This window comes from Mya arenaria, chromosome 17, assembly GCF_026914265.1.
Source record: "Mya arenaria isolate MELC-2E11 chromosome 17, ASM2691426v1".
NCBI lineage: Eukaryota > Metazoa > Mollusca > Bivalvia > Myida > Myidae > Mya > Mya arenaria.
In genome coordinates this window covers 14026192-14053894 of record NC_069138.1, presented here as the reverse complement: position 1 = coordinate 14053894, position 27703 = coordinate 14026192, and the positions used below count along the sequence as shown (strand labels likewise).

Here is a 27703-nt window from a genome sequence, read left to right as displayed (position 1 = left end):
CTGCTATAGTCTAAGACTTTAATTGACCTTTTAGAAGCCGTTTAAAAGCTTTGTCTTTTGCCTTTCTAATTAACTTCTGTTTACAAAAAATAGGAGAACTTAAGTTAAGGGGCATATTTCAGAGGTTCATATTGAGAACAAATCAAATTTAAACAAATCTATGTACGACGATCGCTTTCGATGATGCTAAAATCCATACAGAATTTACCAAACACACACACGAGCGCGCGCGCGCGCACACACACACACACACACACACACACACACATGCTTAGAATGAAAATGTAAGCATAAATTTGTTATTTCAAAAGGGTACGTATTAAAATGTAATACGAAAACCTAAAGAAACATGAATATAATACATTAATTTAATACATCAATGCCGAACAATACATCAGTCACCTAAATGTTAACAAGAAATCTCATTAAATTTTATTAACTGAGAAAGTAGGACAGTCACACATGTTTTTAACACCTCACTCAAGATATACATAATGTATAAACTATAGTCATGGAATTGTGCATACAATTCTTACAACGTTTTTTTTTGCAATTGATGATGTAAAAAGAACTTGCAGCAGGCCTTAAATGCCGTTTTCGATTTACGTATTCCTTCTGGTAAAAAGTTCCAAACTTTCCCACTGTAGCATGCAAACGAGTGTCTCTTGTATTGTGTTTTATGTCGAATGAGAGCAAGGTTTTGTCGCATAGAAGATCGTAATACATATCTTGCACTGTTAGATATCTTTATAATGTCTCTTATATAATTCGGTATAAGATTGTTAAAGGATTTATATACCATAACAGCCGTTGGATATTTGCAACGGTATTCAAATTGAAGCCATTCTAATTTTTTAAATAATTCATGCGATGGCGTTCTAATAGGCTTAAAAAAGAATATTTTTTTGCAGCTCTTTTTAAAGCATGGTGGTTCGTTTCATATGCGTATGCTTACTTTCCCTCCAAACGCTACAACAATAGTCAAACATATGAAGTATATACTATTTATAAAACAATTTTCTCATTTGATCCGTTAAAAAGTAATTGAGTCTTTTTAAAAGGGCTATCTTTGCAGTTATTTTCTTGCAGACAAAGTCAACTTGCAAATTCCATGACAATAATGAATCAATAACTATTCCAAGCAATTTCTTCGAAGTTACATTTTCAATAAGTACTTCACGGTCTACGAATAATGAGTGCACATGCATTTCTTAACTTTGTATTTGAACCTAGCAACATGCAATTCGTTTTTAGTTCATGTATTGTCATGTTGTTTATTTTGCATCACTCCGATACCATAACTAAATTTATTTGCAACGTACGTTCAATTTCCTGCGTATTTGAACTTTTTGCATATAGTGTACCATCATAAGCATATAAGTCAATCAAGGAACATATTTCAAAGGTAATGTCATTAATATATAAAAGGAAAAAGAATAGGTCCGACTGATGTATCCTTGAGGAACTCCATACCTTATACACCTTCGTGAAGATTGGGAATCCCCAAACTTTACAATTTGGTGTCTATCTTTCAAATACGAAGTTAACAGTTGAACTGAATTATCATTGAAATTGTATAAGTTCAATTTATGTAAAAGCATTTGGTGATCTACTAGATCAAACGCCTTTCGTAAATCAAGAAAAAGAGCACCTACATAGTTTCCGTTGTCAATTACATCAATCCAATCATCAATTATTCTTATCAACGCTGTGTCACAAGAATCTTTTCTCGAAACCCAGATTGAAATTCATGTATGATATTTTTTTAAAAATGTTTTGATTTGATCTACTGGGGGCCGTTCAAACACCTTTGACAGTGTTGGAAGGATAGAAATTGGTCTATAATTATTTGGATCATTGCGATCAAAAGATTTATATATAGGCAAAACCCTAGCCTTTTTAATGAGTCTGGGAATATTCCTAGCCGAATGCTATTATTTAATTATAATGGACGTTAGTGGTATAACAATACAATCACCCCATTGTTTTAGGATATTAGACCCTAGTTCATCCAATCCTGTAGCTTTCGCCGTATTAAGCTTATCAATATACATTTTTACCTCTAACGGGGTGATGTAAGATATATCAAAGTACTGACCCTTTAGCAAACTATTGAATTTAGTACCAAGTTTTGAAAAATGTGTTTCATTGTACACTGATTTACTGATACAATCGGATATGTCAGTAAAATGCTTATTGAACATGTCTAATATTTGTGCATCGACAACAACATTTATTCCCTATATATGAAGGTATTGTGTTAATATTATACCATTATTGTTATTAGTGTCATTATTATTATTATCATTATATTCAACTCTCTGAGGTTCTTCCATAACACCCTAGAATCTTTATAGTTTTTAACTGCGAGTTAATTGTAATAATCATTCTTGGCTTGACGTACTAATCGAGTAACTTTATTTCTTGAAAGTCTATATTCCGACCACTGTAAACGCCTTTTGAATCGATTTCTTTCTTTTATAGCCAACCTAATTTCGTCAGTAAACCAGGCTGGTTGTGTTTCAAATTTTATTCGTTGTTCTTTCAGTGGCGCATGGTGCGACAACACCTCATTCAGTCGCTTATATAAAACTTCCATGAAAAGTGTCAATTTGATAAAACTGTCACATAAACTATAAGCCGTAGTCACGAGAGTACAATAAACAAATGGCACAACAGCATCACGGCAGTGTCCACAGCTCATTTTCTTTGCACCACCGATAAGTGCTGGAGCGGGCGTTTAGTAGGCGTGCATTATATAACTGGAACCACCGCTTTAGCCAATACTATATGAAGTGGTCGTGCGTTCCGGATTTTGGTGCGGAAGGTCGTTGGTTCAAACCCCGACCGCCTCAAACCGAAATACGTCGACATATGGAAATAGTAATTCCTTTGACTAGCACCCGGTATAAAGGGGTAGTACTGAAAAATGGTGTTGAACGAGGTAAAGTTGTATCCTGTGTTGGTGCTTTACACGGAGTACGGTTAAAGCACCAAAGAGGGGGCGATACTATTTCCCGGTCTCTCCTCGTAAAATCCGGTCTCATCCGGTCTCATAATTACCGGTTCATAACTTATGGCCCGAGGCGACGGATTGTGTTGCCGATGTTTGTTAAACTAATTTTACAATCTTATTTGCTTTTATATGTAACAAAAAAGAATAAGATATATAAACATTATGTCTTAATTTATGCAATTTGTTATAGGCCTAAACTATTTATGCAATTTGTTAAAGGTGTAGAGAAAGATGCGATGGCAATAAAAATGTTCATATTTTCAAGGATTAAGGACGGCTAGAGTATGAAGAAACTTAGAATTGCACCTTTTAAAATATGTTTTTTTCAAGTTGGTTTATTGTTTTTTTTCTCTTCTGTTTAAAAACAAACACACATAATATTGTTTAAGCAGTCCAGCTATGAGTGTGCACGGTTCTCTTTGAAGCATTGTGTAAAATTAATGATTACAATTGAAAACGTTTCCATGGTTGCATATCCGACCCATGCATGTCGTTACGATAAGATATGTTTATTGCGTAAAACATTATACAGTGTTCATAGCATGTAAACAAGTAAATCAATGAATGGTGAAAAAGTACACAAGATCTACAACTAGATGAAAGAGTGTTTATTTGAAGTTGCGCCATTCTTAAGTAAGAACAACATTACGTCTCCATTTTTCGTATATATTTTCTGTGCTATTCGCTTACATTGAATAAATTCGAATACCTTCGTCATTATTACACAACTTTAGCAGAATATATTTTATTTGTCAACTTTAAGTTTGCAATAAATCACCAGTCATTATGGCCTTCAGCTGATGGTCAGCACGAGTAAGCCCAGATGTGGAGTTATGCCTACACACGGCAAAATGTGCGAATATGGAGACTGGAGGAAAACGCAGCCAGGGTGATAAGCCCAGCCAGATAATGTATGGGGACACATCTATCGACAACACAAACATGTACACTCATTTTGGTATTTAAGCCACCCATTGGAAAACTACCATATAATATGTATATAATGATGTCTGACAATGTGTTTGATGAATGTTATTTTAAATGCCCTTTTCATGCATTACCTTGTCATGTGTATCTGTTATTATTTTACTGGTTTATATACTTACATATTGTGTCATATGCAAATCTTCAGTGAATGGAGGCAATAAAAATATATAATAAAATGTTTGTAATAAATGGCAACAAGACTTTATTCATTTCGTTTTATAGTTTGGTGCAACAATATATAAATTAGTAGTAGGACTTGATATGAACTACGAGGAAATGAGGTCAGTTACAACTGTGGTTGGTCAGTCAATTGGCCAGTGTCAACTGTGGTTGGTTAGTCAATTGGTCAGTGTGACCTGTGGTAGGTCAGTCCATTGCAGTCTTGTTCGGATCATAATTTAAAAACTGCTGGATAGAGTGTACAGTACACTCAACGAGTTAGACCCACTTTCCTCGCTCACTCCGAGGGATTCAGTCGATGATCGCAGGTTTCCTCCGAGGGTAAAACTGTTGCCCTCGCTAAAAAATGTATTTAAACTTCATTCATTGAACATACACATGAAGTGCAGTGTACATGTACCACAACTCTATTTTAGCAAACTGCATAGTACATTCTCTGGATAGGAATTGACCAAATAAGCCATGCCAGTAGAGCTTAGGCGCTCGTTGGCCTCTTGCGGGGATGGGCCTTTTGTTTAATGTATGCTTTTGAGGGTCTTAAAGATGAACACATTTTAAAGTTGAAAAATTACCACATTTTTATTTTGTCAACATGTTTTTGAAGATAAACCTAGTCTATACATATAACATTTGGTAATTTAAAATATAACCACACATCATTTTATGTTATTTTAAGATAAACATGTATTTAAACGATAAGCATACACAGGAGATGGAAGAACGTGATATTACATAGAGTTTGGGATGCAGCCAATGCCTGTATTAGGTGCACACCCCAAGGATCATTTATTATTTATAAGCCTTTAGGAGAGTTTTATTCCCAATAATACTGGAGGTTGGTTTTGTATCAAGAACTTGTCATTAAATCTGATCCTGAATCATACATGCCATATTTTTGAAAGGCTTCCCAGGGGATTTTTTTTCAGAATTCCAGGGGAATGGATTTGAGTCCCATACCAGTGTATTTTCATAATCGCCATTTTAATCACTATTTCTGGAGGATATTCATCCCCCACCGGTGAACCGGGGGATGGTTCGAAATTCCGGGGGATTTTTTCCCCGCCGGGGGATATTGTGTGTATGATGAATGAATAAGTTCTCTAAATCATCATTATTTTTTTAGCTAATGAGTCAGCATGCTACATGCTGGAAGGAGAGTTGCGATTTCTTCTTTACATTTTTAATACAAAAAATGTACATCGAAACTGCTTTAGTAATTTAGTGGAATGACAACGTATGATCAAATGGATGCAAATGACCCAAAACTTGCAACACAGTGAACCCTCAATTATGTCCACGCGCACCGCCACAAACAGATAGATCTTTTATTTCCTCCATAAATGGAGAGCATAACATATATACAGCAGGTTTAGTTGATACCAAAGTACAATACAAATGTCAAATAATGCACGGTTTTATATACACAACATTGGACAAGATATAAACATACAAAATAAATGAACTGGTGTTTTTAAATTTGAGGATGATTACACCTATATGTGCAAGGTCAGTGAAGATAACTACTCAATTATCACAACTAAGATATAACTGAGTAATTGCCCGAGGTGTTTGGTCGATTTGTTTATAATTGCAGGTTTTTGGAACCTAGAGACAAAAGCGAAATTCTAAATTCCATGATCTACAACTAGATGAAAGAGTGTTTATTTGAAGTTGCGCCATTCTTAAGTAAGAACAACATTACGTCTCCATTTTTCGTATATATTTTCTGTGCTATTCGCTTACATTGAATAAATTCGAATACCTTCGTCATTATTACACAACTTTAGCAGAATATATTTTATTTGTCAACTTTAAGTTTGCAATAAATCTCTAACTGTTTAAGAAATCTGACGCTGATTATTTTTGAATTTGGTTATATGTTATTATCGTATTATTTCTTAACTTTACTACACCCTTTGCATAACAATCATTTATTATAATAAACAACCATATTTTTAAGGTATGAACCGAACAGAAGCCGTGCGTGTGTAATAAAACTGGCTTATCCATTTATCATGTCCTTAACGATCGAGGGACATGCGCTAATCTCTGACACGCGTTGTATATCGCATTTACACCTTTCATGGTATGACATTATTGTGTATTGTCATAAACCTGTTATGAAGAGTTCCTTGACAATAATAATAGTAAGTATAGTAATGATAAATAAACTACTGAAATATTTGGAATGCTATTTTACAAATGAAATATAACTTACAAAATACAATAATCTTAATTTAAATTTAAGTAAGTCGTCATGATCGTTAAAATAGAATTGCCATTAAATAGCCAGCAATATGTATTATTTCAAACTCATCACATTAAAGTTTGACTTAAAAATGGACGTTCCAAATCTGCCTAGAAGTTTAAGATTTCCATAGAGATCTTTTGGCACTAAAAAACTGAACATGGGGCATTCAACACGAAATGGTTCCAAAGACACTCGTGGCTTCACTATGAAGAGGTGAACTGTGCCAATTAGTTATTTAACATACATTGTGAGACTGTGCAAATTTGAATATTTAAAGAGAAATAAATACTGGTGTTTATAATAATTTATGATTGCACAATAATTAACATATCGCTGTTGCTTACATGTTATTTCAACCGAAAAAGGGTTCAGATAAAAACACGGAAATAAAACCTGAACTCACAGGAAATCGAGTCCTTCAATGCTTAAAACTGAAATAAAATCTCGACGGGAGGGGACACCCCTCCCAAGCACACCCCTTCCGCGGCCCCAATGTCAATTTCCTTCCTACTCGCCTGTTTACAACAACCGTCAAATGGACATGCCTGTTGTGTCTTTGCAAAATTTTGCGAATGCTGTAGAATTTTGTTTTAAGAATGACTGTGTAAATACTTATGCCAAACTCGTTGTCAATGAAATGAGGGAACATCTAGTCAGTCTAGAAAACATAAAAAAAACGTTTTATAAAGAAAATGAAAAGGCGCGATCCCTTAGACTTTAAAAAACCTAACCATTCTGTTTATGTGAAATGCTAGAATTCGTCGATAGTAATTTGCGAAAATAGAACATGCAGGAACTGGACGTGGCACTGCATCTCTTGTAACACAATCAATAGTTAAACAAAACAAAAATGTTAGTATTTATGAAGTACTGAGTAAACTTACACATTTGATTTACATGTATTCTTGCATTTCTATTTATATTACTATTATCAAAAGTTTACTTATAACTGAATTTAATAAGGAAAAAAAAAACACAATGTGTTTGTTATTCAGTACATTAATTTTAGAACATGTGCATATATTATGTTTTTATCTTTGCCTTAATTTATTTTTTGTTTTATTGATATAAAATATGAAATAAATGGTGAAATAATTATCATTAAATATCTAATGTTTTAATTAACTGTAATCTTTTAATCCTATTACCCCCGCTGTAATTCACACCTTCTCGATCACGCCCGATAGCTACAATAAAATTTTGAAAACAGAGACCGGGACCGGATGAGACCGGGACCGGGAAATAGTATCGCCCCCAAAGAGGTCTCTTCGCAAAGAGCTTGGGTATCGCACCCGGTCTGTTGTATCTCTCTCTCTATTTCTCAATTCTTATAATAGTCTGAATTTGACTGCGAATTGCAGTCACTTCTTTCATGTCACTGAAGTTGTGACCGTTCAAACACGTGACAATTTAAAGGGACTGTACTCCGTATGATGAAATAGTGAAAACAAATTGTCAAAAACTGACATAATCTTGGTATCGATGTGTACAATGCATTGAAACTTACTAACTGAAGAACCACATAGTTTACAATTATTTTATTTTTCGCAGTGTTTTCGTATTTTTTCATTAAAAAATATTACTGCATGGGTATGTTTACCTAGTAGAATTCATTCCTTATGCGTGATTGGCTAGTCGATGTTATCACGTAATATTACCGAATTAGTTGTATAGTTTAATTATATCATCCGTTTAATGTAAGCCTTCGTAGCCCGATGAATGAGAATGTATGATATAAAACATCAGCTTAAAAGTGAGTCAACCCCAGCTTTTGAAAATTGTCATTGCACTGAGTATTATGAATCTGAAATTAGGTATATCATTTCCACCAATCTAAATGACCTCAAATGATATATTAATTATGAAATCCGGATTAGAAATTATGTTTCACTTGCTGCTGATAACGACTGAAAATACTTTTTTTTACATGGCCGGATGACGGGGTTCTTGGATCCCGAATACCGGCGAATACCGTCGCACTTGTTCGCAAGAAGATTAATGCAGCTACTCTATCATCAATTAGGCCACATATGCATAATGTGATCTAGAAATATAGGATTTCCCATTCTGAATTGGCAGACGTGTGTTGTTTACCCCTAAACAAGTAAAAACCATGAATACATTCAAGTTTAACCTGACTTCCGGGTATTTTTCGTTTGTATATTACGTGTCTTTCCAGGGGAATCACAACGTTGACCAATGAAATTTCTCCACAGCGAAGTTATCGACCAATCAAAATTTAACACGATGTAGCACACGAGAACATACGTCGGAGCGTATATTTCTACCAACACGATCACAGAGTTCATTACAAACAAAAAGTTATAATCGACATAAGAAGTACATTTTGTGATAAAAGCTTATAAAATTGCCTTAAACATAGTTCAAGTCAACAGAGGATAGAAGAGGTAAGTCAATTTATTGCTTTCTTGTCTTAGTTTTGATTGATTTTTACTCGGCGTGAAAATGCCGGCCGGCGAAAATGAAAACTGACATCTGGTAAGTAAAACTTCGAAGTGGTTTCGAACAATGTAATTTTTAAACATGAAATCATTTTTGGTTTGTTTCTGTATTGAAGACGTCATTATTCACGTGAATACAAAATGTATCCATTTTGATTTTGGAAAAGTGTCGAATGCTAGAAAATTCAAGAACATTGCCATGTGTCTATTTTTATCTGTTTATAAAAGTGTATTTTGATATAACTATCATTAGCTTTCAATCAGTAGCGGATCCATTGTCTAGTGATAAAGGCATTTGACTGTTAACGCAGGGCACAAAAGTTGGAACTTAAAATAATGCAAGTTACATTTAACAGTGGTCCTGTGTGTCAGTGGAATGGGCACACGTTAATGAATATTTGAGTACCTATAACCAGGGATACATCCTGTCTGTGCACTGTGTCCCATAATCTTACAAGTATAATACTTTCACTGTGGTCGACGCCCAAAGACAGACGTGTGGTATCATAAAATAATTGTACATACCACTCAACAAGTTGCCATATTTATTTCAGAAAAAAATGAAGCTGTTTGTACCATTGTGTTGTACTGCTCTGCTGCTGTTGGCAGCAACAGTTCGAGCTGATGATGATGATGAGGAGCAAGAGAAAAAGGAAAAGATTGATGTTGGCACTGTTATTGGTATTGACTTGGGAACCACATATTCATGGTAAGTTACTTTTCTAACGTTCTTTTAATGTATAATGATTGATATCTTTCAATTTTATATTTTATAGCATAGGATGAAGTCTTCTGATACTGTAGCATCAAATGTCTTGGAAGTTTTGTAAATTGATAAGAATACCAATTGTTCTGTTATCTGTGTTTCAGTGTTGGTGTGTACAAAAACAAACGAGTTGAAATCATCGCCAATGACCAGGGTAACCGAATAACACCTTCATATGTCGCCTTCACAGAAGACGGTGAACGTCTGATTGGAGATGCTGCGAAAAACCAGCTGACTAGCAACCCAGAAAATACAGTATTTGATGTAAAAAGAATTATCGGCAGGACTTGGGACGACCAGTCAGTCCAGAAGGACATAAAATATTACCCCTTCAAGGTTACTAACAAGAACCAAAAACCACATATTGAAGTCAAAGTCAAGGGGGAAAAGAAGTTGTTTGCTCCTGAGGAACTTTCTGCTATGGTTCTGGGTAAAATGAAGGAAGTTGCTGAAGATTACCTTGGTCAAACTGTAAAAAATGCTGTTGTCACAGTACCTGCTTACTTCAATGATGCTCAGAGACAAGCCACAAAAGATGCTGGTGCCATTGCTGGTTTGAACGTGATGAGAATAATCAATGAGCCGTAAGTATAAAAATCGATAAGTTCTGGTTGTTAATTGTACATAAAAACAATACTTTGTTAATGACTCAAGGAATATCAATTTACAGATCCAAGTTAATTTCAATTTTACTAAAGAAAATAAAAGCTTTGAAAAAAATGTGTACAACGAACCTTCTGTAGATGTTATAAATTGCTTTTACAATAATAAAATCTGTTTAATATATAATTAGCGGAGTTGATAAATGTTTTCTTATGGAAATAAATTGGTTTTCAGGACAGCTGCCGCCATTGCCTATGGTCTTGACAAGAAGGAAGACGAAAAGAACATCCTCGTGTTTGATCTCGGTGGTGGTACCTTCGATGTGTCTGTTCTCACCATCGACAATGGTGTTTTCGAGGTGGTCTCCACCAACGGCGACACCCATCTTGGGGGAGAGGACTTTGACCAGCGTGTTATGGAGCACTTCATGAAACTGTACAAGAAAAAGAAGGGCAAGGACATCAGAAAGGACAACCGTGCTGTTCAGAAGCTCCGTCGTGAGGTAGAGAAGGCAAAGAGAGCTCTGTCCTCCCAGCATCAGACCAAGATCGAAATTGAATCTCTGTTTGATGGTGAAGACTTCAGCGAGTCCCTGACACGTGCCAAGTTTGAGGAACTGAACATGGTAAGCCTCAAGTGAAATATAAATGTTGGGTTCTTTAATTCATTTCTTTAATTAATTTAATTACAGAAGGTGCCTTGCGACGTTATAATATGGCATGTTTTTGCTTTCTGGTTTTCACCCCATTTTAAGAGATACAGTTAACGAGGCTAATGGGTGGCACAACCTTTGTACCATGTGGTCAATGACATCACTCATTGACTAGTGTGCAGTAGACGTGAAGAGCATTGCAATGTTTCTGCATTCCAGTTTTAGCTTAGGTTAAACTTTGCTAATGTTCCAAGGGAGCCCATGACTGTATAGAGGCAAAACAACTGAGAAAAGCTCAAGTACAAAGATCCTTGTTCTTTATCTTAATGTCTTATCACATATTACAGGACCTGTTCAGAGGCACCCTAAAACCTGTGGCCAAAGTGTTGGAAGATGGTGACCTTAAAATTTCTGAGATTCAAGAGATTGTTCTTGTGGGCGGATCCACCAGAATCCCTAAAGTCCAGCAGCTTGTTAAGGACTACTTCAATGGCAAGGTAATTATCTATGAGGAAAATGAGACTTGCATAATTAGTTGTCTGGAAAAAGCAGTTTTTATCAGACATACTTTTTGTCTGTTGTCTACAGGATTTGGCAATTTTTTTTATTTACCAGACCCGCCTAAAGTTACCAGACTTAGCAGGTGGATCAGTTTGGTTTTGTGAACTCTGTGTAATAAAATATTTTTTTTTTTCTTGACATCATGATAAATGATAAATGCATACAGCATTTAAAATTTCCTATACCTACTTTCAGGAGCCAAGCCGAGGCATCAACCCTGATGAGGCCGTTGCATATGGAGCTGCTGTCCAGGCTGGCGTACTGAGTGGAGAGGAAGACACAAGTGACCTTGTGCTTCTCGACGTCAATCCCCTCACCATGGGTATCGAGACTGTTGGAGGCGTGATGACAAAACTCATCTCAAGAAACACCGTCATTCCAACTAAAAAGTCACAGATCTTTTCAACAGCCGCCGATAACCAGCCAACTGTAACCATTCAAGTGTTTGAGGGTGAACGTCCAATGACCAAAGATAACCATCTCCTCGGGAAATTCGATCTTACTGGTATCCCTCCTGCTCCTCGAGGTGTGCCCCAGATTGAGGTCACCTTTGAGATTGATGTTAACGGTATTTTGAGGGTTTCTGCTGAAGATAAGGGTACTGGTAGCAAGAACGAGATCGTTATTCAGAATGACAATGACCGATTGTCACCTGAGGACATTGAGAGAATGATAAACGACGCTGAAAAATATGCTGCTGAGGATGATGCGCTTAAATCCAAGGTTGAAGCCAAGAATGAACTTGAAAGCTATGCATACAGTCTCAAAAACCAGATAAATGATAAGGAAAAGTTGGGAGCAAAACTGAGTGATGAAGATAAAGAAACCATCGAGACAGCTCTTGATGAGAAGATTAAGTGGCTTGAATCCAACCCTGAGGCTGACACTGAGGAATACAAGGAACAGAAGAAAGAACTGGATGAAACTGTTCAGCCAATCATTAGCAAACTTTACCAGGGTGCAGGTGGTGCCCCTCCCACTGGGGAAGAGGAGCACGATGAGTTATAAAAATGGGAGAACTTAGGATATTCAAATTAACAAGGAAAGTCAAAGACATCCAAATGTTAGTGTGTTCAATTGACTTACTTCTAGTACTGCAGAAAACATCACTTGTGTTTTCTCAAGGGTCTTACATTTTGAGATGTATTTTAGTTCCGACCTTGTATTAAGTCTCAAACTTTACACATTTTTAAGATCTTAGACATCTGCATTCCATTCACCAGTTCAGAATCTACATATTGTAATGAACAGTGACATTTCATTAAAATATGCTGAAAAAATATCTGTGATTGTATTTGTAATAAATTGATAAACTCATCGCAGCGAGATCAATGACCATTATTGTACCAAACAATTTACGAAAATATCTATCAAGGCAAAGAAATGACTTCATATTTTCATTGTGCAAGAGTTTCATAGAAAATGATATTTTTCATGGATAAATGATTCACATTAAAACCATTAACATCATGTGTATGAATATTTGATTCATTTGTTTGTTGAATTTTTATGGGGCATAATTATTGATGTGTGTTATTTGAATGCTTGCATTGCTCAGTGCTGTTAAATTATTTCATCAAAAACTGTGTACATAAGTTTGTTGGTTATTTTCACCAACGGTGTTACAAATGAACTAGCGAGGGTTTTTATCGAGGGTATGGATAACATGGTGATTGTTCGAAAGTGGTGAGAATTATACAATGACAGGAAAATTATTTTTGTGATAGTTTTTGTAGTCATTTGTATTCATTGTTATGTGAACTATTGTGTTGTATCGACATAATGACAAATTTATTAAAATTCTAAAAACCCTAGTACTCTTCATTATTTGAAATGTGAACTTTGCAGAACACTGCAGGAGTAGTAGTACATAAACATCTTTATAAATATGTTTTTCAAAGTATTGTCTGCTTTGGATTTTATAGTCTGATTGTCATACAACTGATCTGTTGGCCATACAAAAATTGAATTGTTTCACCTGTGGTTTTGTCATTCAGGAACTGAAATGTTTGTCATAACCCGTGAACGTTGTTATACAGGAACTGAAATGTTGGTCATAATCTGTCAGCTTTGTCAAACAGGAACTGAAATGTTGGTCATAACCTGTTGGCTTTGACATACAGGAACTGAAATGTTGGTCATAAACTCATAACCTGTTGGCTTTGACATACAGGAACTGAAATGTTGGTCATTACCTGTTGGCTTTAACATACAGGAACTGAAATGTTGGTCATAAACTCATAACCTGTTGGCTTTGTCGTACAAGAACTGAAATGTTGGTCATAAACTCATAACCTGTTGGCTTTGTCGTACAAGAACTGAAATGTTGGTCATAACCTGTTGGCTTTGTCGTACAGGAACTGAAATGTTGGTCATAACCTGTCGACTTTATCATACAAGAACTGAAATGTTGCCCATAACCAGTTGGCTTTGACCTACAAGTACAGAAATGTTGGTCATAACCAGTGTTGGCTTTGTCGTACAAGAACTGAAATGTTGGTCATAACCTGTTGGCTTTGACCTACAAGTACAGAAATGTTGGTCATAACCAGTGTTGGCTTTGTCGTACAAGAACTGAAATGTTGCCCATAACCAGTTGGCTTTGACCTACAAGTACAGAAATGTTGGTCATAACCAGTGTTGGCTTTGTCGTACAAGAACTGACATGTTGGTCATAACCTGTTGGCTTTGACATACAGGAACTGAAATGTTGGTTATAACCTGTTGGCTTTGACATACAGGAACTGAAATGTTGGTCATAACCGGTTGGCTTTTTCATACAGGAGCTGAAATGTTGCTCATAACCCATGAACGTTGTTATACAGGAACTGAAATGTTGGTCATAACCTGTCTGCTTTGTCAAACAGGAACTGAAATGTTGGTCATTATCTGTCAGCTTTGTCAAACAGGAACTGAAATGTTAGTCATAACCTGTCAGCTTTGTCATAAAGGAACTGAAATGTTGGTGATAACCTTAATATTCATATTGTATCAGGTAGATAAGAACCATGAGCTTGTATGTTTTGGAAGAAAAAACTTTCTAGGGTTCTTACTATAACCAATAATTTAAGTTGTTTAAAAATATTCACACAAAATTTTGTATAAATAATACAACTTGTGACTAGGGATAGAACCATGATCTTATTTTGCTGAAAATTGGTTTGCCTCAAAAGTTGGAGATACTCAATTCTGGTTTTTTAAAAAATGACTATCGCCAACAGTGTACTGATAAAAATCATAATTAAATATTTTAATGAGGAAAATTACCTTTTATTGTAATATTACCATTTAAATTGATATGACCTCATTTATCCACGTTTGTATTGAAATAAGTGTATAAAGGAAACATGACATGGTAAATAAACACAACATAATGGTTAATGGGCAGGACTTGACATGTCTTGGGTAAAAATGTCGATACGCTAAATTTCAAAGAGGCAATAAGATTTCTTTTCATAGATGTATTAACATCCAACGTTAGCAGTAGTATACAAAATCATAAATACTACATAATTCAGTTTCATTTATGAAATTGATGATAGTTATGGGTTTTGTCAGATTTTCATTCCATATCGGTGAAAACACCAACACGAAGCAATGGCTTCGTTAATAGTTCAGCTATCATTGATTATTGGAAAAGCGGTGCAAAATCTTCACCATCGGCAAGGACTCGAACAACAGTGTCATATTCACAAGAGACTTTGTACAGGCTACCAGTAACGAATAGCAACATGCAGCAAAGCCCATGACACAGTTATTTACTCTTGGCTGAGCATGGTCAAGCATGGACATCTGAGCTTGCAAGTCAAGTTCATGAAGTCAAATCCCTCTGGCTAAAATATTTCTCCAATTACATGCTTTGTCTTCTGACAAATCAAAAAGCAGAACAGCATGCTGTGGCCATCAAACCAATAAACAATAGAAAATATCAACCACCCGTCTCTCTTATTTGCAGAGGCAATAATTGAAAGAATCCCTCTGGGTGACAACATGTACTGTTCGATTTTTCAGTCACTCAAGTACAATTTTTTATGGCAATATGTTAACCGATGGCCATCAACATTTTTGCTGTTCTTCACTTCATAAATCGTGGGTCTATAAAATTTAGGCAAGGTTTGATCCTGGAGAACTGACAGAGTCCTGCTGAAAAACTTGACAGGTATCAATTTTCTTGACCAAGTAACACAACTTAACTTGCTTTTCAGATATACTTCTTGCAGGATTAGAATTGAGGTATATTATGCATTTGGATATTTTTTTTTCAGTTTGTGATATTAAATATTTTATCATTGTACATCGTCTCAGCTTCATTTTAATACATAAATAGAGATTGCTTTTTTGAAAAAGCGCAAGTCTCCCCTAACAGTATAGTTAGTTATATAATCAGTTCATTGTTTAAACCTATCTAAATATAATCATTATACTAGATTTTTAAGATACTCAATGACATCCTGATTCAAACTAGAGATTGCTTTTTTGAAAAAAGCGCTCGTCTCCCCTATTGTGTGGTCGTAGCTGAGAAAAAATAAATGATGGACATGAAATTTGTAGTATTGGACTGGAGACGAACCAACAGTGAAGTTTATTCACCTGTATTAAATAGTGAACATCTACTGCATAAGATCAGTGATCCTATGAATATTAAGACTTAATGTGATAGATGAATGTAAGAAGTACCATTTTGTTTTATTTCAATCTGGAGTATGCAATCATCACTGATGGTTTTGTGGACAGCTAACGACTGCATATGTGATGTCATGGTAGCTGTAATGTATTGGAATTACACCAGATTCTTTTAAGTTCACATTTTTAATATATATATATGATCTATAAGGGTCCTCTGTGCAGTTGTAGTGATGGACTGATCACAAAATTGATAGGGTCATGTAAGAAGTACCATTTTTACTTAAATGTCCATCATTTACTAGTCATGACCAACTTGCATACCAAGTATGAAGTTCCTGGGTGCAAGCATTCTTTAGTTACTGAGCAGCAACCGTTTCTTCACCTCAAGGTCATGGTGACCTTTGACCTACTGATCACAAAATCAATAGGGGTCATTTACTAGTCATGACCAACCAGCATACCCAGTATGAAGTTCCTGGGTCTAATCGTTCTATAGCTTTTGAGCAGAAACAAAGTGTGACGTACAGGGCAAAAATATTGTCTCCCCATGAATTGGGGAGACATAATGAAGACAATGGAGTTTGATGTAATCAATTTTTATACCCCTCAGTTGATCAAAGAAATAATTATACTTCAAACAAGGTATTAAACTGCAGATCAATTTGATGTACTTGTGACTGTGTGAACAAGTGTTTACTTCGAAAATCTAGATTGTTCATGGAAGACCCCAATACAAACATCATCTGGAGACTAAAGCTCTCCAATCAGCGAATGTGAAACCATCAGATGATCACATTTCCAATGCTAGTTCGTGCTCAACTTATACTATATATCAGGTAATCAAATTGCCTAGCTTAATCAAATGCTCTTTCGAAGATTAACATCCACTCCCTGAATTTGGCCAGCTCAGGCAAGTTATTCGAAATATTGAAATTTTACTTGCTCCCTTTTATGAGTATGCAGGTCGAAATTCAGGCCCTGTAAACACATGATTAAGCATTTTTTGACTTTTTTCAGAACTTCAAAATTCATATTGCAAATAAAACAAACACAACAACAGCTATCTCTCTTCAAGAAGGGTGTATTGGCCAGAAATAAATACATGTAATAATCAGCCAAGTTTCTGAGCGATTTCCTTGGCTTTTGCCTTCTCGATCTTGGCAATACGAGCCTGTGACTTGCTCCCCATGACTCCACCACCCCAGTGTCGCCGGATCTGAAACAGAATAGTAAATTTGAATTTTTTCATTAGTTTAAAATGGGAGTTCTTGGCACTGTTCAATTAAAGGCCAACAATTTCAAAATCACATGTTGTTTTGATGCACAAAGTATATTAATACAAATTTCTTAGAACCCTTGATCCAAACAGTTTTACAGCAAATAACTGAATGAAATGAAATTGTTGGTATTTTTTTTTTATCATTCATTCTTTTTCTATGGTGCTTCATCAGATAGGCAGGTTTAAAATCAACTCCATATAATGGAGTCTTCATACAAATATTTGCGAAACCATTGGAGTTATCATCATTAAAGTCACCTTGAGTCAGCTGAAATTCATGTCTAGTCAAATATAGACATGTGCATTTTCCACCCAAACATTTTGAAAGTGGTTTTAATATGTTCAATTTGTGATTGATTCTAGTTAACATTTTCTCTGTGTGTTAACTTGGATGTTGAAACTATCATATATACTTTTGTGAATTTGTTCATGCCATATTACATTATAGCTGTGTACATAAATATATGTATAGCCACTTTGCACAAGCCTAATCAAGACTTTTATCACAAATCTAAACATGTGCTACCAGCTAGATCATGAACATGCACTAGTACAAGTATACCAATACGGAATGATGTAGAACTCAAATAGTAGTCCACATGTACAAACACAGAGGGATATACAAGTATAGTTGGCAACCTCGGACCCTTATGTAGATTTAAGAGTATCCTTAAAAATTAATAAAGGATATAATTAAGCTGGAGCCTCCTCAGATAGGCAGGTTTAGAATCAACCCCATGTAATGGAGTCTTCATACAGATATTTGCGAAACCATTGGAGTTATCATCATTTGAGACACCAGCCTACATTTATCCATACAATTTCTAAGGTATACAAAATTAACAGTCTTTGTAATTGTATGATAGTTGATAGGTCAACATGGTAAATTAAATGTCTGCCGGCGATCAAGAGAGATTCAAACCGGGATATTTTACATAGTTGTTATACGACACTTTCACCAGAAGGTTTTAGATCACAAATTATGTTCACCTCGTCTACTCTGTCGTTGAAGTTGGTTCTGACAGCGTCTGTCAATTTGTTGAGGGCATTTCGGTCTTCACTGAAACACAAATATTGAACATGTTTTAGTACAATTTTATGTTTAGAAATATATGCAGGTCTATGCAATGGAGTAGCCAGAGTGCCTCAGCCATGTTTTAACATCATTTATCTTCAAGAGTAGCAAATATATTTCATCAACATCATTGGCATTGGCTACATCCGAGATAAATACATTTTCTGATCAAATTTCAACACTTCCTGCATATAGCTAACTGCCACTGTCTATGAACAAAAGGTTTTTATTTCTCATGTACAGTCTCTAGCCTGCTTACAAGAGGGCATTCCCCCCCCCCCCCCCATTTCTCTAGACATCTTTTTGCTCAGCAATGTTGAATGTCAAAGATTGGTTGACATCATAGTAAAAACAGGTGAAGAAATCCTTTTCATCATTGCAAGATTTGTCCAGTTAAATAGATAGGAGAGTATTAACAATATAATAAATATGTCAATACAATGAATACCGATTACATTAAAAAAACATGCCAGGCAAAGCATCAGAACAGGTATTTAAAATCAGACATTCATACGCCCGGACACCTGTGAAGTATCATCATATAACACTGCCTTTCAAAGGGGGTATTTAGTATGTTTTAGAGACCAATGTTCATTAAATAACGAAGCATACTTTCTAAGAAAATCAATCAACTTCATAAGGCAAAGCATCAGAACAGGTATTTAAAATCAGACATTCATACGCCCGGACACCTGTGAAGTATCATCATGCAACACTGCCTCTCATATCAACTACCTCCAACGAGTCTGTCATGCAATAAACACAAAACGAAGACAATTCTTAAGAATGACATAAAATGATCTTGTTGAATTTAAATTTGACCAAGTTTGAACTTCAATGATCCAGTACATATGCACAGGCTTTCAAGTAACCAATTACTGGCGTCTATTGACTTTTCAACAAGCACCATTCATTCCCTTACAGCACTGCGACCTACTGCATCAAGCTAATCCTACAAAAATACTAGGATTGGCTTGTTATTAAAATCCAGATATAGATTATTTCAATCATTGCATTTAAAACTTAGTTGGGAAAAGTACGAGTCTAAAAAATAGAAGGGAAAAGTAGGCTTGGAAGCCGGTATGCATGATCAAGAATCATTTCCTTTTTCAATCATTTGGCACAAGACCCTCTAATAAACAACTGGTACACATGCAGACAACGGAAGATGTAGCGTGGCTACAGCTACAGACAAGCATGCCATAACTTTTATCGTAACCAAAGCCTCAGAGAAGAAGTGACATCATATCTACATCAAGAGTAGCAAATATTTCTCTAACATCACTGGCTTCGGAACAAATACAATTCCTATCATCATCCCCTAAGCCAAATATATATAGGCTCTAACCACCAGTAATCGGTATATAGGGGTACTTACGGGTTGACAGCAGCAAGAGCGAGACAACTGGTAGTCTTCCTGTAGACGACACGGCCCAGCCTTGCCTTTCCCTTCACGATACAGTATGGTACACCCATCTTGCGACAGAGCGCGGGCAGGTGAAGAACGATCTGAAATTTTACGATTACAAAAATGAAACAATCAACCAGAAACAATAGGTGTGAATGATTTGTACAAGTACATGCAGAAAGTAAGCTTCTCAAGAGATCATAGCTCAGATACTGTCAGTAAAATACTTAATTGTCCATGTCTCAGAGATCTTGGTGATAAGGTGACATCAGTGGTCAGCCACTCAGCATTCATCATTTACACAGACAAGATATAAAGTATGTTCAAGGATGGGTTATGATTTCTTTGGCTATATACTTGCGAATCAAGGACAAAAATATTTAACTTGTTTCTCAGAGATCTTGGTGGAAAGGTGACATCAGTGGTCAGCCACTCAGCTATCATCATATGCAAGTTTAAGGCAAATTAACATACATGTTACAAAATAATAGCAACATCCCTTCATACAAGTCCTTAAAAACTTCAATGCTTGCTCAGATTTAAAAAGCTCGGTTTTCTACCATCATCGTTATCTGGAGAAAAATTAGTGATCATCCCTGCAAGCTTATAAAAACATACAATGATATCCCCATACCAAGCCAACGCACTGTACTGGCAAGTTTGTCTTAAAATCTATATATATCACCACTATATTGTCACATTCAGGGCTTTTTCTGCCCATTTTGGGAAAAAGACCCTAGACATTTTGGGAAATTTTGCGTCGTGAAAATGCGGAAATTGGGAAATTTTACAGTGAAAAGAAAAAGCTGTCTAGTCTCCTGTGAATTAGGAAATGATTTAATATAAGTTTATTTTCTCTTTAAAAGACCCACAATGGCTGAAATATCAATCCTTGGGGTGTAAATATCTATTTCAATAAATCATGACAGATATTTCATATCTCTGAATGTGATGAAAATCAATGATTTCTGAGTTCAAGTACTAAAAAAACTTCACATCACATAATTTATTAGCATGTTTAAAATGAACCAGTACAGGTATAAAGAATTTCTAAAAAATAATTTATTTTTTTTTGGATTGGAATTTTTTTTTTTTGGATTGGAATTTTTTTCTGAAGATTGGGAAAAATATATTATATTTTGCTTTGGGAATGGGTCCGATAGTCAGACCCGTGGGTACTATAGAAACAGTCCTGACATTAATGGGGTCCTTTTTACCCAACAGTAATGTTCTATTTTCAATTAACAGTTTGATACAAGCACATTGTCTTCAAGCATATAAATGGTTCAGAGATCTTGGTGGTACGGTGACATCAGTTATCAGCCACTCAGCATTCATCATTTACACACATATATATATATATATATTGACACATCAGTAAGCAATGTTAAAAGGGGTTTTAGACTTGAACAATGAACAAGTCCGAATTCATCCATTTGCGCATTTTACCAGTGCAGGGCATGTGGGCTTCAACTTATTTCAACTAATGGTTAAACAATTCCTAGCTTGCAATTATGATATCACGCATTTCATCTGTATATGAGATCTTGGGTGGTCAAGTGACATCAGTTATCATTAATTATTATTTTTGCATCTTAATGCAAGTGGCCAGACAATGATAGTGATTGAAATTAGCACAACTCTGCAAGAAAATAACCTTAATTTTATTTAATTGTTAATACATTCAGGCCTGTGTGTTATAATCTTATGGCCATTATCATACAATTCAGACATGTTTTTGAAATCCTTGAATTTCAGTATTTCAAGAAACCATCACTGTCTGTGCTTCAGATCTTGGTGGTAAGGTGACATCAGTAATCAGCCACTCAGCAATCATCATTTACACAGATTAGCAAGGTATCAAAGAGGTTCAATATAGTATTTTTTTTCTCCTTCACAATATGTTAATCTATCTACTTTTGTTGTAACTCATTGATCTTGGTGGGAAGTGACAATACCCAGTTAACCAATCACACAAGAAAAGCCCAGTATTAAACCTAGCTTATTTCTTAAAAACTAGCAAATTTTAAAGCTTTTATAGGCTTTGATCAATGTTTATTTAATGGCAAACAATGGCCAAAGTAGTATCCTTTACTGTTTAAGCTTATACATGGAACCATTATAAACCAACCAACCACACGATGACTGCTTCAGATCTTGGTGGTAAGGTGACATCAGTAGTCAGCCACTCAGCTATCATCATTCTCACATACAAGTTAAGAATCCTAATTTAGCTCTCTTTTTGAAAGAGAAGCAGTGATTTTTTTGAAGCTTAATGTATTGGTAACAGCATGTTTCAAGTGACCAACACAATGACTGTCAGAGATCTTGGTGGTAAGAGGACATCAGTTATATCAGCTACTCAGCATTCATCATACACACACAATTAGAAACGTTTAACTAACAGCAAACAATGGTAAGTCTCTGCTGATTATGAAACAAACTCCAATCTTCTATATGAGAAACCGTTATAACCCAACCAAATGATGTCCATGCTTCAGATCTTGGTGGTAAGGTGACATCAGCTTCATCAGCCACTCAGCAATCATCATTCACACATTTTTAAAAACAATTGCATCCAGTTGTTTTCTTTCTAAGCAGTTGTTTTTTTAAAATATTTTTCTTATTAACCTATGTATTCACATAGTACACCTGTGTCTCAGAGATCTTGGTGGTAAGGTGACATCAGTAGTCAGCCACTCAGCTATCATCATTAACACAAAATAGCTAACAAAGAGTAAGAGGCTCTCATACATTATGTGTTTTTTAAAATACTTTTCTAATTAACCTATGTATTCACATAGTACACTTGTGTCTCAGAGATCTTGGTGGTAAGGTGACATCAGTAGTCAGCCACTCAGCTATCATCATTAACACAAAATAGCTAACAAAGAGTAAGAGGCTCTCATACATTATGTGTTTTTTAAAATACTTTTCTAATTAACCTATGTATTCACATAGTACACTTGTGTCTCAGAGATCTTGGTGGTAAGGTGACATCAGTAGTCAGCCACTCAGCTATCATCATTAATACAAAATAGCTAACAAAGAGTAAAGAGGCTCTCATCCATTATGGGCTTAATGCAATCAACTCAAAAGCGATCGAAGCCAACAGACCGTCTTACTAACATTAATTCCCTATGTATCATTTATGTGCGTCAGAGATCTTGGTGGTACGGTGACATCAGTAGTCAGCCACTCAGCATTCATCATTTACACATGCTTATGCATGAAAAGTGTACATGTACGTATATCTTGACTTTTAGGTTGTTAGTTCTGAGTGATATGTCAAACTTTATTTGAAATTCACTTCACAGATTTAGACAAACCCAGAGTCACGATCATTCTTGAAATGCTAACTTTACTTGCAGTCAGTAATATTTCAACATCTTTCTTTTTTTCCTGCCCAAGCTGGATTTTGGCTTGCAGACATGTGCTTATTTAGATCACTGCTCTTATAATCCTAGGATCCAGTCTAAAAAATTATGACAACCAACATATTTCACTTGTGCTTCAGGGATCTTGGTGGAAAGGTGACATCAGTAGTCAGCCACTCAGCTATCATCATACACACAAGTCAGCTGCAATTAGTATTCAGTCATTTATTTGGCTTAATTACTAGCTAGGATGTGAGCTTACATTTAGTTTTAAAACTGGCAGTCTTTAAACAAGTAAGCACAGAATCTGATCTTTGAACCTCGTTTTAGTAAACCAATTCAAAAGCTTGCTCAGATTTAAAAAGCTCGTTTTTCTACCATCATAGTTATCTGGAGAAAAAAATGGTTATCATCCCTGCAAGCTTGATAGAGCAAAGTGCCCCCACCCCTTTTGGAATTGTTTGCCATTCATAAACACTAGATACAGACACAGATTGTATGTATATAAATAATGCAATCATCTAGGAACAGGTGTTGAAATCGCAGGTTAAAAATCATACAGTCCAGAGTTTAGAGAAGTAACTTAAGAAAAAATTTGGCAGCTATTTCTAATTAAGAAATGAAGATCTACAAGATAGGTTTTCTATCAATATAGATTGTAGTACTTGCTTGAAAAGAATAATTCTAAATCAAATCATCCAATATGAAGCAAGCACATTTTCTGTTTCGCTTCTGCAAATTGTCACTAACATTTATTTCTAGGACAAACCCAAGAAGCGAGATTCCATAATGGAAGTTCTGTTGATTTCAACATGACAATTCAAGCAATAAGGCAATATTAAACTCTTCCCTAAAAATTTCTGAAAATATCAAATGTACTGTGTAGTAGTCACTCCACAAAATAAATTCACATCAAATTCATTTAACGTGAAACAAGCACATTTTCTTTTCCACTTCTGCAAATTGTCACTAACATTTATTTCTAGGACAAACCCAAGAAGTGGGAGATTCTCTTAAAAACATTGTTATTTTCACACTCTTAAAAGATTTCCCTGTTTTTTTCTCTACACACAGTCTTGCTCAGCCATGTTGAATGTCAAAGATTGGTTGACATCAAGGTTACATCAGGTGAAGAAATCCCTTTCATCATTGCAAGATCTTCTCAGCTTAAGTATTCAATAAACATTTCAAGCCATTTTGATTCCTTAAATGACTCCCAGATGTTTGAGCAATATTGGCTTTGTCACAATAGCGAAAGTAAATATTTTGGATATTAACTCTTTAATTATATAATAATATACTCCATGAGGAAATTAGAGGCAATGCTTCAGAACAGGTATTTAAAATCAGACAATCATACGCCCGGACACCTGTGAAGTATCATCATATAGCACTGCCTATAAAAGGGGTTTCCAGTATGTTTCAGATCTTGATGTTTATAAAATAATGAAAATAAACTTAAATAGAAAAACCATAAACTTGATAAGGCAAAGCATCAGAACAGGTATTTAAAATCAGACATTCATACGCCCGGACACCTGTTGAGTATCATCATACGACATTGCCTTTAAAACTTTATGAACACATCCCCCAACCAATGGTCTGAATTAGCACAAGCTCTGCACTGGGAAAATGCTTTCCTAAATAAAGCAGGGCATGTTCAAAAAAAAGATACCAAAGCATTGGAATAAGAATTCAGACTTGTTCATCCGAAAGTCTAAATTCAATGACTACCTGAAAATACCAACAAAGATTGCTTTCTTAAGTTTAACCAGCACAGCTAGCTTCTGTGCCCAACTTTTGAAAAACATTTAAATAGATCCCCACTTTGATACAAATGATTCACATAAAGATCATGTTCCAAAACTTCACAAGACACAATTCCATCCCATGTACCCACCTCCAGAGGATCAACATCATGTGCAATGATGACCAGCTGGGCCTTCTTCTGCTCCACCAGTGTGGTGACAGTGTTTGTTCCAGCACGCACAACAGGGGGCCGCTTTGTTGGCGCATCAGGCTTGCCCTTTGTCCGCTCCTCAGCCCTAGCCTTTAAACGGTCTTTCTTCTGTTGTTTTGTCTCTGGGCGATACTTGTCCAGAAGACGGAACAGCTGGGTGGCTGAAGAAAAAGTTTGTGTGATGAAATTTACAGGTAGGGATTGGCTTCAATAAAAATGTTCAGTGATATTCTGCATGAACATGTTTTGTTTCAGATGCTTAAAAGTTATCCACAGTTTCTTTCAGAATGTGAACAGCAAATTTTTCATCATGAACAAGTTCAGTAACACAAAGATTTAAGTTTACATGCAGTTTTTATGCAAGAAATTTGTGATATATGAATTTTAAAATAATTATGATGAGTCTGTTTCAGATGTTTTTATGTTATCCACATAATCTTTCAGAATGTGAACAGCAAGGTTTCTTCATCATAAACAAACAAACTCACTTATATTTTAATTAACTTTAGAATGTCTCGATATTATTTTAAACCTACAAAATTATACCAGTTTGCCTGTCGAGAGCCTGTGTGAACTGGTTGATTGGTGGGGGGACCTTCAACCTCTGTAGAAGGATTGCCTTCTGTCTCTGAAGACGGATGTACTTAGGCCATTTCACAAATCGGCTCAGATCCCTCTTGGGCTGGATATCCTGGCCTTAAGTGGAATGACAAAGTGATATGTTATCAGCATTTATAACCTATATTGCAGTCTTCCAAACATAAACTACATTCACTTCAAAACATAACGTCTTTGTTTACCCCAAATTTAGTTATTTTTCCTAAAATATTAATTAGCAAGACCGCACGACATTATAAGGAAAGGTATTTCAATATTCGACATTCATTCGTGAGGACCAGTCTTATGACTGGGAAACTGCAAAATAGCAAACATGTTTTTAGTCCTTACTGTTTGCAAGATTCACTGTTTCATACATGTACTCTTGTACAACCTTGTTCCATTTCTGCTATCAATTTAAGTATCTGAAAGTTCTGTACTCATAATATCTAGCTCCATATAATGTCTAAATTAGACCCGAGTGCAAAACTAGCCTTTAATTGCACAGACACATGAGTAACAAGCATTAAATACATTTTTAATATTGTTCTAACATTTTTCTGCACATGTTGTAAACAACAACAAAAATACATGTATTTAATCCTTGAAACTCCGCAATCAACAGGTGAATAATCAGCAAAAGCAAACGAGGCTTACTAATCAGAAGTAAATGCTCAAAATGTCATAAGCAATCAGGAGGGATTGTTCTTAAAAAAAATATCTGTCTAAAAAAATAGAGCGTGCAATAAAAACTTACCAATGCCAAAGTTCTTCGCCCGTTTCTCAAACAGCGGATTGACAACCTTTTTCGGCTCTAGAGCCTTCTTGGCCTTTAATGGGGCCGATGCCACCTTCTTCTTCCCCTTCTTTTTAGCTGGCTGAAACGAAATAATAACAAAATGATGACGGTCAAGATGTGCGTGTGAAGCTTTTTTTCCATCAACTTGAATTGCGATATATGAAGTAAATAATCGTTAAATGCTAATATAATTACATGACAGTTATATATACGTCTTTTGTGACTATTGTTACTATCACTAAAATGTCAAACAATAATGAAATCACATTGATACATTTGGATTTCTTAAGCACTACCTATCTTCGGTCTCTCTTACCATGGTCTTGTTTCCGGAAAGAGAGAGTTACTGTGCTTCCGGACTGGTTTCAATTCATCTGAGCGAAAGAAATAAAATTACCAACAAGAAAAATGGTGTGATTACTTACCGAATTACATTATTCTTGAAGAGATTAGGGAATGTAGAATTATGCACGTAATTTGTTGGCTTGCAACAAGAATACATAATGACAACTTGGTCTTATTTAAATTCCAGCATTTTGTCTTTTGTTTTGTTTCATGAAGTTATAAATTTAAAAAAGAACCTTAAACGGGACACCATTTCTATGCCACCAATATTATTTTCAGCGGTATAAGGGTAATCAATCAGTTGATCACTGTTTACAGGGGGGCTATATATGTTACTCATCAAATAGACGTAACGTATTCCAATTGAGGAACTCATTTCTCAAAGGACGACAAATTTAACTTAGACAGAATAGGAAAATAACAACACAGTGCATGAAAATAACATATTACCTACATATAAAGGCATGGCTATAGATATAAAACAGAACTGTTATTATAATATTATTGTCAAATGAGATGGATGTATGGATGGATGCAAATAAACATAACTTCTTACACTTCACTTATATTATTGATAATTGAATTGCGTATAGCATTCTTACAAATCATACATAATCTCGTTGAACATTATCAGATAAATTTAGTCCGACATTTATGAAATATAAATACAAGTGGATTAACATAGTTATAACATTTGATACAGGTTTTTCTTAATGCCCTTATCACACTAAGCCACGTTCCCACTACGTCCTCAAAATC

General features: G+C 35.4%; 2 protein-coding genes and 5 non-coding genes across 7 annotated transcripts; 1 reads left to right on the top strand and 6 right to left on the bottom strand.

Moving 5' to 3' along the window:
• The first annotated feature begins 8685 nt into the window (after window positions 1–8685).
• LOC128224252 (endoplasmic reticulum chaperone BiP-like) lies at window positions 8686–13292 on the top strand. The gene is made up of 6 exons (XM_052934053.1): window positions 8686–8842; window positions 9451–9605; window positions 9767–10246; window positions 10500–10890; window positions 11265–11414; window positions 11674–13292. Exons 2-6 carry the CDS (start codon window positions 9457–9459, stop codon window positions 12484–12486), a joined length of 1983 nt encoding a protein of 660 aa, XP_052790013.1. The 5' UTR covers window positions 8686–8842; window positions 9451–9456; the 3' UTR covers window positions 12487–13292.
• A 3875-nt stretch (window positions 13293–17167) lies between these two features.
• Window positions 17168–26765, bottom strand: LOC128223207 (60S ribosomal protein L7a-like; the record flags this gene model as incomplete). The annotated part of the gene is made up of 6 exons (XM_052932497.1): window positions 17168–17320; window positions 18374–18443; window positions 19837–19967; window positions 25144–25364; window positions 25750–25899; window positions 26558–26765. Coding segments are annotated over 6 exons (885 nt in total), but the record flags the coding sequence as incomplete, so codon positions are not given.
• Window positions 18526–18594, bottom strand: LOC128224949 (small nucleolar RNA SNORD24). Its single transcript, XR_008259577.1, has one exon. It is a non-coding gene; the product is annotated as a small nucleolar RNA SNORD24 (small nucleolar RNA).
• Window positions 19681–19748, bottom strand: LOC128224948 (small nucleolar RNA SNORD24). Its single transcript, XR_008259576.1, has one exon. It is a non-coding gene; the product is annotated as a small nucleolar RNA SNORD24 (small nucleolar RNA).
• On the bottom strand, window positions 20395–20468 carry LOC128224968 (small nucleolar RNA SNORD36). The gene has a single exon (XR_008259594.1). It is a non-coding gene; the product is annotated as a small nucleolar RNA SNORD36 (small nucleolar RNA).
• Window positions 23590–23664, bottom strand: LOC128224967 (small nucleolar RNA SNORD36). Its single transcript, XR_008259593.1, has one exon. It is a non-coding gene; the product is annotated as a small nucleolar RNA SNORD36 (small nucleolar RNA).
• On the bottom strand, window positions 24319–24398 carry LOC128224947 (small nucleolar RNA SNORD36). Its single transcript, XR_008259575.1, has one exon. It is a non-coding gene; the product is annotated as a small nucleolar RNA SNORD36 (small nucleolar RNA).
• Window positions 26766–27703: the final 938 nt, after the last annotated feature.

Excerpts from the sequence above, each read along its gene's own strand:
- LOC128224252 (XM_052934053.1), top strand. The coding sequence starts at position 9,457 with ATGAAGCTGTTTGTACCATTGTGTTGTACTGCTCTGCTGCTGTTGGCA. Across the intron at positions 9,606-9,766 it reads TTGGGAACCACATATTCATG|TGTTGGTGTGTACAAAAACA; the intron begins GTAAGTTACTTT and ends TCTGTGTTTCAG. Across the intron at positions 10,891-11,264 it reads AGTTTGAGGAACTGAACATG|GACCTGTTCAGAGGCACCCT; the intron begins GTAAGCCTCAAG and ends CACATATTACAG.